Source organism: Ischnura elegans, chromosome 3 (genome assembly GCF_921293095.1).
Source record: "Ischnura elegans chromosome 3, ioIscEleg1.1, whole genome shotgun sequence".
Taxonomy (NCBI): Eukaryota; Metazoa; Arthropoda; class Insecta; order Odonata; family Coenagrionidae; genus Ischnura; species Ischnura elegans.
Window position 1 is genome coordinate 10,122,721 of NC_060248.1, and position 14,468 is coordinate 10,137,188.

General features: G+C 37.7%; 1 protein-coding gene across 5 annotated transcripts in view; it reads right to left on the reverse strand.

Annotated features, from left to right (window-relative positions):
* LOC124155433 (calcium/calmodulin-dependent 3',5'-cyclic nucleotide phosphodiesterase 1-like) overlaps positions 1-14,468 on the reverse strand; it is a 423,875-nt gene that overhangs the window by 78,538 nt on the left and 330,869 nt on the right. For all 5 annotated transcript variants that reach the window (XM_046529242.1, XM_046529243.1, XM_046529245.1 and 2 more), the window contains exon 4: positions 2,437-2,550. In XM_046529242.1, the coding sequence (XP_046385198.1) occupies positions 2,437-2,550 (114 nt within the window). The remainder of the gene's footprint in view (positions 1-2,436; positions 2,551-14,468) is intronic.

Here is a 14,468-nt window from a genome sequence, read left to right on the forward strand (position 1 = left end):
GCTGGTCGCCATTATGGCCATATATTACGTACGGGAGCAGTAAATACAAGAGAGCGTTTGGGTGCTCCAAGCATGGCTGACTCCCATGCATATTTTAAATGAGAAATATTCGAATCTGTGTGCAATGCCTGACTTCGATTATCTCGTGCGTGATGTACCACGACCACCAAACATTTGTTTTTAGTTCAGTTGAACACGCTAGATTGACTCTACCATCTAGAGTAAAATAATTTTGTTAAGTTTCCATCAAAATCCGTCCACGTCTTATAGTGCCACTTTCTATCACTACAGACGAAGAAGCATTTCGGAATAAATCTGTCGATCTTTTAGGCTAACCAGGGGTACGTTCGCTAAATTTAAGGAAGATTATGAGTAATTCCAAAAATTCAAGGCTCAAATACGACTGATGAATCCTGGTTTTGATTTATGGACTGGGAAAATGGTAACAAAAGCCATTACAGAGAAACCCGTCGACATCTATGAATAGAAGATTGAAAACCGATTGAATATTAACGCGAAATCTGCCCGCAGCCATTGGGTCAAATAAATTTCTACTTCCTGCAGTTCGTAATTAAGTCTCCCTTCACGTGGGAACACGGAAGCGTTTAAAGCGAGCCCATGTTTCGCGTTCGCAGTCTGCTAATTATTTACATTTGCCTGCGGGTCACTCCATATTTTTAATTGGTGGAAATTAAATACCCAGTGTGAAATTAAATTTCGGTCAATTAATTAATTTGGTGTTTACTTTATTGTTTTCAACAGACTCATGATGAAGTTATGGTCAAAATTGAATTTGCCAGGTAGATGTGTGATTTCGCGGGGAATATTGGTAGCAAAAGCAACCCACTTTTCGAATCCTTCCAAAAATGAATTGAGCACGTAGTATATTAAAATTTGAACTGCAGAACACCAGGCACATATCATGATATTTATTACGGGGGAAAATTCTGATAGATGTAAACCACCATCTTTAAATAGGTATGTCCATTCAAAGATTTACTCAAAATGTTATAAGTATGCATTCATTAAAATGTTTATATGGAAAAGGTCATGGACTACTAACATTGCGTTTAGTCGGTCACACACAATATATTTGGGAAAGCTGAAAAACATTCGGAGGAGTGCCTCTAATTGAAACGAATGTGAACGTGATCCATTTAAACGTTCTCAGTGTTCCTACGTGATGGGAAAATTAATTGCCAGGTGCAGGCCGATAACAGAGCCGGAAGTAGCAATGTACTTGACCCAGGGGCTGCGGGCAGACCTCGCGTTGTTTTAACTCGTTATTTTAATATTCTCCTGGCTACAAGCCTTCTCTATACGAAAACCTAATCAAAATGCAACTCACTGGTGCATTTTTTTATCAAGGCTATTCCTGTTATGTACGCTTTGATGATATCTAACCAAATTTTCGTGAATAAAAATGCAACAATTTAACGCCATTTACGGAGAAGATTGGGTGTAAAAAACAAAATAATTCTGTGAGCGTAAAAATATTGGCTGCATTGGCAGAATATAATGGATAGTTACGTCAAACCAATCCCAGGATTTTCGGATTAAAAATAAATTAGAATTTTGAGATCAAAATAGTCCTTCGGAAAGTGATAATCCCCAGTTTTTTGGGTTAAGTATCTTGAATTGAAATAATAGTTTTTTGTCGTAGGCAAAAGGAAAGTCGTAGTTTTCGATACATATTAAGAATTCAAAAAAAAGTAAATTGACGCTTTGCGAGTGAAACTGACGGCACGTTTAAACTAGTGCAAGCGAGGCCCAAACGGTAATACATTTTGATGAAGATTTATAGAAAATATTTTATAATTTATCCAACCTTCTATTTCATAAAGCCAATGAATTTTGTTTTACTGGATGCCCGTCATAATAATATTAGGTAAGGGAACGGTGATACTTCTAACTAGCATGTGGATATCACGAAAATTTTATCTTATAAAATATGGTTCAAACATCAAAAACCTGAATTGATTTTCTTATGCTATTAAATTTTTTAATGCATTAACTTTCTGTCAGCCTGATAGTGGAAAGTGTAAAGCAAAAAAGAAGGCTAGTAACTCATACTAACGTGGTGGGCCGCGGGAGAAAACGTACGGGAAGAACATAATTTAAGGAATCATTTGATATTTTAGGTACCTATGACATTAAAAAAAAGAACAAACAAAAAATAATGTCTCCATTCTCCCTCGGTATAAAATTAATTTCAGCCCCAGGTTCCGATGAGATTCATCGTATTTATTTTACACGTGTTCACAAACCCTTACTGACGATGAATCAAATCGAAAATTGAACCAGAAAACAAATATATGTTCAGGGGAAGTAAACTATTTTCTTTATGATGGATAGGGTTACACCATTGGATGGGAGAAAGGCTTTTTTAATGTCGATGAGAACCACGTGAATTTGGGGCGTGTTGGGTAAACTTACTTGGCCTCGTCAGCGAACACAGCCTCGAGCACCCTGGCCGCGTACTGCAAATTCTCCTGCAAGACGTCAGCCGACACCTGGCCGCGACGAACTTGTCTCAGGAGACACCGCAATCTGGAATGAGAAAAAATAAGGTTGTAGAGACCGCAATAGGGGGGGCTAAAACATAGGATAAGTTACACAATAGTCGAAGAATGCCACGAATTAACATTTCCCAATCACATAATAAACATTCTGCAACAATTTTCAATCCATCACAACACCTTGTTGTACTGTAAAAAGATAGTTCCTCAGGTGCTGCACGTTAGCGAGACATAGGTCTTCCCAAACGAAGAAAAAAAACCTTATAGAGCCCACAATTCTTCCGGATTAAAATTCTAAGATAGGTCTGCAGCAGTCTTCCAATTTATCCGGCATTTAGCCAATATTTTCATTTCTCTTAACGATACGTATCCAAGGCCCTTCCTCAACTGTCCCATGAAATCTAATCTACGTCTGCGTTAGGGTTTTTCCTTCTATTGTACCTTTGAATAAGATTTTGACTAATCTTTCGTGTCGTGATAAAAGACAAATCTAGGGATTCCTTCTCTTATTTAGGATTCTAATTTGAAAAGCAGTTGTTAAGTGAAATCATAGATACATTTTGGAATGCAGTTATTGGGGGAAATAAAGGAATACTAAAATCAAAATATATAAAAAAACTGATTCAAAAACTCAATTAGAGAAAATGAACACGGATAGATAAGCCAGAAGCGTACCCTGATATAGCCACCCGCAAATGTGCATCTCGTGCACCAATTTTTCAGAGAATTGATTTGATTGATCGCCTGACTTGATCGGATTTCAATAGCAAATCCCCCGAATACATTTTGGAATGTAGTGATCGGGGAAAATGAAGGAATACTAAAATTAAAATATAAAACAACAGATCCAAAGGAATCCCCGAGGATCTCAAAAAAGGCATTTAAGTATATTAAAATGTAATAAGCCAGTAATTAATCCGCAGGACAAAATATACGTTGTTACGCCGTACCGGAATACCATTTAAAGCGGCTTTTGGGCATTAGAGTTCCAATTAGGATCGATTTATCGTCTGAGGTATTACCGAAATATTATTAATGCTATAGGTGCCACTATTCGGAATTAATGAATGGTAAACATCCTCTCAACATAGCTGGCAACAATGAACCAAGAGAGTAAAGATATTAGGGTGTACCTATTTCTGCGGTATGTGCTGCACAGGAAATAGCACGAAGTCAGAAGAATGCGCAAAAGGTATTACGGGTTTTCCTAAATCCCAAAATTAGTCGTCTAATTTTTTACGGATTTTAAGGAGAGTTAAACTGGGGAATAGAAAAATTATTTTGAGAGCAATGTGAAGTCAGTTAAAAATATCAACGATTTAATTCCATAAATGAAAATAACTGCTCTAATTCAAATAATATTTTATTTAAATTGATAGACCCATCTTTATTCTTTGGCTTCATGAATAAATTTCCGGAACACATAACTCCTATAAAAGTTCCTAACTTGATAAGAAGTCATTTGAACAAAAAAGTGGAAAATCTGTTTAAGCATTGCCTCTGCAAGGACAGAAATGTCCTACAAAGTCAGCGTAGTTTATAAATCAGTGAAGGGAGAAAGCGAGTGGACTTTATCTGCATTCATCTCGCAGTGTTGTTTACGAAAGCGAGTCTTGAGGGTAAAAGAGAACTATTTCTGAGCTCAAATATCAAAACAAAATGGAAGATAAGGGAGATGTCATCTGATAAGCACCCGCATGGTAAGGGCTCCACTTACCCTCTGCCCGTTAACGGCCAAGCAGTACATCCTTATTTACCTTATTTTAAAGGTCTACATTCTTTGTGAGAGGTTAATATGATGGAAAACATTTGTAATTTCATGATTGAATAAGTGGATTTCGTAATTTTTTCAAATTTGTTTCATAATCATGATCAAAACCATATGATTATGCCACAAGGGGGTGAATTACCTTGCGCTAGTCCGAAATAAATTTGTGGAAATTACGATGATCAGCTATCAATCATAAATAGCCAACATTTCCACCATGTTGCACTAAAGGAACCGATTTTATTAAATATATATATATAGTTTTCATACAAGTTCATTCTATGATCTTTCTGTAGAACTGACTGCCAAAAAATATACTTCTCCCGCGCTATATTATATGAAAATTGCATTTGGCAATCAACATTTTTATACTGTTTTTATTGAAAACTTGCCCAGCATTAGGGAAATACGGTCTTTTGATGTAAAATATGATTTTTTGACATAAAAGAGATCGCTATAGAGTTTGTTTCACTAAAATCATCGTCAGAAAAGGTCACAGGCACTATTCTACTTCGGTTAATAACATAAGTATGCATGATTTTTTATAAAAATCAAATGATTTAAGTTTGAAGAATGTATTGCAACGGTTGGTTAAAATTTTTAGGTAAAGGATTAAATTAAGAATGAACAGGAGAAAGAGTTATACATAAAGCGAAAAGGATACGCTCAATCAGGTAAAATACTAAATATTAAAGGGAGGAAGTACAAGGGTGATAAAGGTGGAGGAATGAGTAAGAAATAGTGAAAGCCACGGCACAAAACTTATGGCTGGGTGGTTACCATATCAAAGACAGTAACTATTACAGGCCTTTTTAAAAATTAAATACATAAAATTAGAAATATGACCTGTAAAATACATTAGGTTTTTTATCATAGGATGAGAAAATGCATTCAAATAAATGATACAGAAATGTTAGAATCTCATGTTTAGAACAATAACATTGAAGCACTGAATAGTAGAGGCCTTCACGTTGTAGAAATCCATCTTACTGATTTGTGAATGAAAAAATTTGCTGTTTCTACAATATGGAACTTTATTTTCCTGACTAGTTTCGATACACTGTATCATATGCATAGGACTAGCAGTACAACTAGTCAGGAAAATAAAGTTCCAAATTGTAGAAACAGCAAAGTTTTTCATTCACAAATCAATAACATCGAACTACATAATAATATGAATAATGAATCTTTTCGTTCGTCGATTTTTTTGTAAAATTTGATATTTTTTGAATCATTACGTACAAATTACCCATTTATTTGCACGTACCTCAACATGATTAAGATCACAAAGAAAAATATGAGAAGCTCTAGGACTTAAATGATTTGAGAGAGAGTTCATTTATTTTGACTGATAAAATTTGAAGCCCATGGACATTTTTTAAGATAATTTAAATAAATCGCGATTTCAAACCAAAGACTATAAATATTCGTGATTATATCAATCCCTACAGAGAACGTTTTTCTAAATATATTATCGTTTCCCATGACAGATAAATTTTGAGGGCAAAGTACCAACGAACCCTCGCGGCTTAACTTGGTTGACGTTAATGTGATATACTTTAAAGAGCAACCAATGAGGACCCTAACAGTATGGAACACGTCAATGTAACCTTTGATGGTAAAAATGAATTTTTAAAAACCTTTGAAAATCAACTCGAATTGAGGCAATTGCGATTAATGATCTCACTCGCTGGCAAGTGATTTTTGGAGGCCGCTCCAGAGACTCGATTTAATTTTCCATTGGCAAACGGTTTATAAATAATTCTCCCATATTAACGGATCCATGTGGAAAACGCACACAATGTTTGGATTATTCAAGCGCTCCTTGATGGAGGGGATAAATTTTTAAGTGACGCACTCAATTTCAGCACGATTCAACAAAAATACCATCTACGGCTTTCCATAATATATAAGTACACTTTTATAGAGCGAAGGAAAAGATAAGTGCCATGTTCAAATTTGAGTGTAGCAGGCACTCAATAAAGTCCCAAGGAATGTTGGACTATTCGTCACAGGGAATAGGGGGCTGCAATTATGACTTGATGCACTTGATCAGTTGCGAGACTAAATCAACGTTCGAAGTTCATCCCGAAATTGCAAATAAGGTGTTAGAACCAATGAGAGACAGAAAATAGCATGAACCTATCAGATATCAGCTGATATTCATGATAAAATGAAGACTTTAAATGAAACCTGTCTGCTAGAGACTATCCTACAAACTACAAGGAACCTATCAATGATTTGATACCGGTAGTATTCAGAGGGAATCATAAAGGCATATGAAACTGTAACATCAAAGCCTATAAAGAAGGAATATCATTAATGAAAGAAAGAGTCAATTCATCCTTCTTCGAGAAAAGGTCATAAAAACTCCATTCACCCGCATGGTTTCTGCGTAGAATGGTGAGTCCCTGAATTTTGATTACAAGCTTTACCAATCAGAATTTTCACTCCGAGTCTGACCAACCTGAACGTATTTATATTTCCACATAAGGGAATAATGAAGTAGAGAATGATATTAAAAATGTGAGCATTGCACTGACAGTAGGAATGAGATACTGAAAATTAAGAGACTTCATTACAAGAAGAAGAAACGCTAAGTCGATAAATAGATGATGCTGTACACATTTCATCATAGGCGGAATGAATATTTGACACTTAGAATAGCTTAGATATTTTAGTCTATTTAACCGGTAAGTTCAGCTTAGAATCGGAAATATTGCTGAAAGATCGATGAGAACAGGTAAATCAAGGCCATTGAAAACACAGTGAAAAGTTGTCGAGCAGCTAAATTTGAACCTAGGTGAAATGCAGCATAATTTTTTTCCGTCTACGATGGTCGACATTACGATCACATAAATTAAAATTCAGCAATGTCCATTTAGCCTTTTAAAGACCCAACTAACTTACCAGCTGATTTTTACTATTTTTTTTGCATATACCATTTATTTTACAACTAATTTAGAGATATTATGAAAGAAACCCGAAAAAAAAATTTTAATGCGTTTTCAAGCATGTTCCCAAATTGGTACACGGCACAAGATTTTGCTATTGCTTGTAAAATAAATATACAGTTGATTAAAAAATTAAGTTTAGCAATGTAATATGTATTGATCATTTGAATAAATGAGTATTTCTTACTGGAGTGCGAGTGTAGGGTAAAATATCGAATAAACCGCATACTAACTAAAGAGGTGATGAAAATAATCAATTTTGAAAAGATATTATTAAAGACCAACGTATACAATAGTCTTACAATTCACTTTCAAAAATAATTCTCTACTTTATTTAAGTAACACAATCTGTGAAAGTAATCACATATACGAGATATAATTTTCATTAATTTTCATAATCTGTTTTCAAATGGGAACAATGATTAAATGGCTCAAAAACTCCTATATATTGATTTTATAGCATTTATTTTAACGTCAATCAATTTCATCTCTGTAAGTCAGCCTCTTCTATAAACGTGTGCGATAAATCTCGTGAGAATGTGCGTGAAGTGTTTCTGTTGAATCGCACAGTCTCAGTGGATCCTCCCCAATGATAGATGGACGATTGAGGATCCTTTCCGTTGAAATACTCGCAGACGATCCTTATACACCCACCAGTACGACTGCCTAGACATGTTGTGTCGCAAAAACACTTTTGTGTTTTTTGTTCCTGCACGTCTAGAAAAAAATCTATAATCAATTATGTGGAAAGCTCTTACGGTGGCACGCTTTCACGTTTCATCCATTTGTAATGAGTCTGGAGTCTTCGTCGATTACATTTTCGACGTCATTACACTTTTTATTTTATCTTATCCTTGCCTTTGATCTAACATGATGTGATTGCTCACTACTGAGGAGCTTTCTATTTCAAGCAGTTGTTTTAATTTTCCTTGTAAATATAGGATGAGATCTACATCCTCGGTGCGATTTTCTTTTAACGAGGTACACACGAATTAATTTGTTCCAACAAAAAACTCGTCGTAATTTCTACATCATTACATATTAAACACGAATAAATTTTTTCTAATAAAAAAGCCGTCGTAATTTTAACATCATTATAATTACAGAGGTAATTATGTTCCGTGCTTACGCTTATTTCTTAATATGATTGGTGTAGTGCGGCGTATACAATTTCTTTCTTTAAAATCCTACAGAATGTTTTTGATAAAATAACGTAGTGAATAGGATATATCGTAGCAAACGAAGTTAGACAGACAGATCCTTTGACTTCTTTGAAAATTCGATGGCTATTGGAGTTTCTCGCAGCTTTTATTTATATTGTATGATATGTGGTGGGATTTTGTTAGCTCAGTTGAACTAAACATTTCAAACAATTTCAAATTTGAAACAAACAACTTTTCACAGAATGCAGAGGAAATATTACATCGTCTTATTCAACTACGCTCATTTTTAATAATTGAAAACATTCCACCAAGAATAACAACAAGATGCAAACTAGGATACATATCCGAGGATACAGCTGAAGTTAGGTTGGGAACGACAATATATAACCAGACCCTTTTCAGCCCCTTGAAAATCTTCAGACAAGTGTGTTCGTTCTTAGTCCCTGATGACGTTTTGCAAACATTCGAAAATGTATCAGAAGCAAACTAGGAGAAGTTTTTTCGAACGAGAAAAGATTTTTTCATTTCAATCCGGATGGAATTATTCCACATCATTTACAATCTTTCTTGTCACTGTAGGAAAAAAAAACTTATGTAAATTTTCCACGGAATTTTTATTTTAACGATCTATGTTTCGAAAATCAAATCGAAATTATCAAGATATCGCGAATTTCCTTAAATAGTATTACGCTTTTTCCTGTAAATCCTACGTTAGCAAAATTTTTGCTCTTCTCGCTTCAAAATAATTTTCAAAGTCAGCTCGTACTCGAGTGCACTGGTTTCTACATTCCGCGACGCGTCCAAAAAAAGTCGGCACTTTTATACAGCTTCTGTAAATATTCTAACAACAATCTCAGCTATACGCAAACAAACTCGGCAACTTGCTAGGGATAAAACCGAAGTTGCTTTGTGAACAAGAGTGGGATTCAAGCCTATCTTAACCCTTTCGAACCCAGAGCTGCTTCTGGAAGGAATTCATTTTCAAGACTTCTCACTTTAAACTGGGAAAATTTTCAACGAACTCATAATTATTGTGGCAGATGTATATTTCTCCATTAAACTTTTCAGCACAAAAGAGCACTTTGTGCAAATCTTTCCTGAATAGAGCTGAAAATGAATACATTGTTGATGTTGCTTAGAAGCAACATTGGGTTATAACGGGTCAAATGCTATGAAAGTCCGATTTCGTTATTGGCTCGAATTTAAGGAATGCGCTCTCATTTGACAAAAAAGTTATATTCGCGAAAGGTAAGTAAAAAATATTACGAAAAAGTAGGTGAAGCACTGGGCTCCCGTTGAAGATGATGCTGATGGAGGGATCTCGAGTTCAAATCCAGGGTGAAGCATTCTGTTAAAAACCAAAACCTCACTATGCACGAAGGCCCCAGGGAAAGGAATGAGCCACCCAATCCTGAATGGAAAGTTCACAGGCCTGCGGTCAAGTCCAGGGTGAAGTCTGCCTTTATCCAGCCAAACCAACCTTCCGGTTTAATAAGTGAGTGAGCGATGTAAAGAATGGATGCGTGTTCACGCCCGGATGACGGAAGAAGAAGAATTCACACTACTAATAGCCGTTAAAAACGTTATTTTTGGGGGTGGGGGAGTTTATGTTAAACGTTATTTCTTTTTTTTTTGTCCTTGTCCTGCATCCTGCAACGTATCAAAGGAAATTTGAGAGTTTATTTTAACTAATGCCAATTTTTTTCAAGCATTCTAGCATGATACAAACACATGAAAATCCAGATTAACCGAAGTAATTTTACTTTTGAAAATCTTCCCAAAATATTTTGATGAATTCAAACTTCATCAGGGGTTTGTCACAAGTATATATTATCTGTGTTCCCCAAGATAGGTTCGATGTTATCGTAGTTCCCTGATACATCACTTCTTCTGTCGTCTTAATATTGACACCAACCACAACATATGCATGGTAATAGTCGAAAAAATTCAAACAAGAATCAAACCACACGTATATTTATAATAATCGAAGTAGCGTGTGTTTCTGGACCCTCTTGAATCCCAGGTAAGTCCGCTGACAATTATGCAGGTTTTGACACGAATAGAATGGAATCCCGCTCTTATGTCGCGGTTGTATTGGAGCGCACCGGAGTGAATGGAAAGCGACAAAACATTGCTAAAAATACTTCGGGAAACCGAGACAAACAAATTGCGATATGTCGCACGAGGAAAATTTATGAAAGGCAAAATACTCGCGAGTGTAGCGCTCGTGATGGGAGGAGGGAAGACAATGGGTGGCGCTGCGCAAAGATTTAGGCCGAGATGAGCGAAGAGAAGTTGATACTTATCATTTTTTTCTATCATCGTTTTTTCGCTCGAGTACACACAAAAAACTGATGAACGAGAGATACGAGCAAACAGAAACGGTAACAACGAGGCGCAATCCCACACTAATAGGCCGCAAAAGGGGGGGGGGCACTCAATGATGGGATCGCATGGAGTACCTACCTACTAGGCGGTTGCTATGCCGTAAAAAACGCGCGCGGCAGAGATCTTTCTCTCGCATGTTTTACGAGCCTCTTCTATTCCCGATAGGAAAGTTGACGACTGGCGAAGGTGGCTTTCATCATGCTCCTACGACGACAGTGCAAATCCTGCAGTGATTTGAAAAACATATAACAACAATAAAATTCGGCCTCCGAGAGCGTGCTTTGGGAAAACGGCAGTAAAGTTGAGTCCCGGACCCCAAGGGGGGAAGGTGTATAACTTGGAAACGACCCTCGGGATCCATCAGCTTGCTTAAGAACTGCGAGGAGCTCTTTCGTGAAACGAGAATGTGGCGTTTCCATTTTCCTGCGTATTTCTTCTCAAGAGGATTGTGGCAATGAGGAAGTAGGAAGGAAAGAATTCCTAGCCGAAATTCGAAAGACATCCGCACCCTTGCATTTGATGTAACTTCAAGCACTGCTTAGGTGTCAGATGCACTGCCCGCGCTGGAAGAGATGAATATTGTTTTCACAATTGCACATCAAAAAAACTACCCCGTAAACCCGAACCATAAAGGAGTTTAATAAACGCAAGTCCCAGCTTCGTTAGAGCACTTCCTTTTTTTAGCTGTAAACGGCTGGTGTCCGAACACCCCCTGCCACGCGCCTTTTAGGCGGCTTGCGGGGTATTATGTAGATGTAGATGAAACCACCCCATTAGGTGTGTGTGGAGGGGTGTTAGGATACCAGCTGTTAGCGAATATAAATGAAATGCCCTAACCAAGTTCACCTGGCTTTTGTAAGACTTTATTGTTCGGGGATAAAAACTAACTCCCATGCCTATCTGTTCGGAAAATTATTTCTTATAATTTATCGTATCTGTTATACCTGGAAATATACAGGGGCTCTAAAAATATTGAATTGCAATACGATCCAAGAAGAGCAAAATCAAAAACGAGATGCGAGAAAAGAATTTAGAGAAAAGCGATTCTATGCTGATCACTGACCCACAATAGAAGACATATCAGAGCGATACCAAAATCATTGTCATTACTTTCGGTGCATAATTTGTAAAGGAAATTGGTCTTCGGGGTCAGATATGAAGATGATTTGACGACAAGATGCCGGCGAACTATCCAACACAACAAACCGATCCCTTCAGGGTAATATCAAACACTTCCCCGACTTCATTCACGGTGGCTATAAACTCAGCCTCCCACTCTCACATGGAAGCAAGGGAGAAAAAGGAAGTCCTCGACTCATGCAACCCTTCCCATCCAGCTGCGAGCAGAATTCTCAGAAATGTAAGCACGTGAACTCGAGCAAGTCGTGCAGAGCCTCACAAAACTAATTTTTTTTCCTTTCCGGAGACCTTACGAATGCGACATCATGCTTCGAGGATGGGAGTTTTTCGCTGGGGGCAAGTCACGAATATTCGAAACCCATAATAATAAGGTATGGCGAACTTCACCGCATATCGCCCTCCGCACCGTGAAATTTTATACGCGAGGGATCGGTTCAAATCCATTTCCCGACTTCAAGGACATAGATTACGTGCTGAAAAGCACATTTCAAGCGACATCGAGAAGCACGAAGTGAGATTGTTTATTTCAACCGGGAATAATATTCATAAGAAGTATTACAAAACGTGTGAGTACGAAGGCTTAGGTCATTCTCAGTTCTGACTAGAGATAGCTAGACGGGTAAAATAAAACTGAAGGAGAAAAAAAAGTGGGAAAGAAGCCACTTTGCATTAAGACTTACTAAGGCTACCGAACACGAATTACATGGCCAAAGTACATGGTAAATGTATTAAAAGGAGACAAAAATAGCTGCATGAAAAGAAAATGTAAGGGTTTTGCCGTACATTACTCCGGAAAAAATAAAAGACAAATTTTAAAATAGAATCGAGATAGCATAGCCTAACCATCTATTTCCTATAATTTACCTTTCCTTGAAAATGAAAACATAAATTCATCTTCTTTGTGGAATTTACAAGGCTTATTCTTCACCCTTATTGCAGAGCTTTGAGATGGCTGAGGTGCAAACATTCCATTGGCATCGTCCACCGTGAGGTGAAAAACTAAGGTTCCTTCATTGCAGAGGAATGAAAGAAAAAAGCGAGACAACTTAGGGCATAAAAGATGACTTGTGTCCTACTGGAGAAGTTCTCAACGCACGGTCAGAACAACAGGTAATACCGTGGTAAGCAAAATTGAGGGAGGATAGGCCTCCCAGAAATGAGATGTTAAAGAAAAAGTTAAAGTTAACAAACTTCAGAATCATTCGTTCTTAAATCCAAAAAAAAGCTCCAATTTAATGCTGACCGTATAAAAAAGTTTTTGCGGAAAATGTATAACTCCGCTGTCCTCTCCAGTAGCCTCCGTATCAACTACCTTATACAGGATGTCCCATCTATCTTGACCACCCGAAATAACTTTTTGTCCAGATGCAAATTCAAAAATGTGTCAAGCAAATGTTCATTAGCCGTCAGGGGGACATTAATCAGCATGATTGCCTTCCCTGTAGCTTTGTCATTTACAAAGATATGAACAGGAGGACTTATAGGAGAGGAAGTGAATTGCCGGATAAAAATATAGGGTGCCATTTAAAAAAGACATACCGCTGTTCATATCTTTGTAAATAACAAAGCTACAAGGAGGGCAATCATGCTGATCAATGTCCCCCTGACGGCTAATGAACATTTGCTTGACTCATTTTTGAATTTGCATCTGGACAAAAAGTTATCTCGGGTGGTCAAGATAAATGGGACACCCTGTATAACGCAGTTTTTTTAAATTTTCCTCCCATTCCCATGGGTTTGCGGATTTTGTGCGTCGACGACTCCTGCGAATTTCGAAATGTCTTACAAGCAGTGCACATCCCTGTAGCAAAAGTTATATGGGAATAAGATTCAAGCAAAAGGAGCTAAATTTTGCATCAAAACTGAATATAATCTAGAGCGCGAAATGATACCTTGAGAATATGAAAAGACTTCATAAGCTTAAAAGAGCACGCAACACTTGAAGAAGGGACTTAAAGAGGACTTGAGGAATAAACTCATGTACCAAACATTGAGCGGAATCAGCGGCAGTGGGACCTCAACTAGAAAGCAAATTCTATGGTTCTGCATTCGCAGCTAAACAACGCTTTTCATCACAAGCATACCTCGTCAAAAAGCAAAAACCAAAAGCAGAATCTGATCGGGATTCGAACTCACGACAACTGTGGGAAGCCAGTTTCGGCACCTTACCAACCTGGCCGCCATAGCCGGCAACGCACGGGTTGAGCTCAAAATGAGTGAAGTTCTCTGACCCATCTCAGGTCATAGTGAAGGAGGAGGAGAAAAAAGTAAGGGAGGGAGGGGTAAAAAAATCAAGCTTCCAAGATGATGCGAGACCTTCCTCGCGGAAGAATGACGGGCGACGAGTCGTATCCTCCCGGAGACTTCCTCCAGGATATTCCGGAATGTCTGTACACGTCCAGGCAACAAGGGCTAAACAGGAGTGTGCGTGAAGCGAAGGGAACAAACTAACGTATCGGAGACGGAGCAGATCCAGTGGCGGCAGGAGTCGAGCATCTCGCAGCGGAAGGCGGGCAGGGGGGATCTTCGGCCGCCG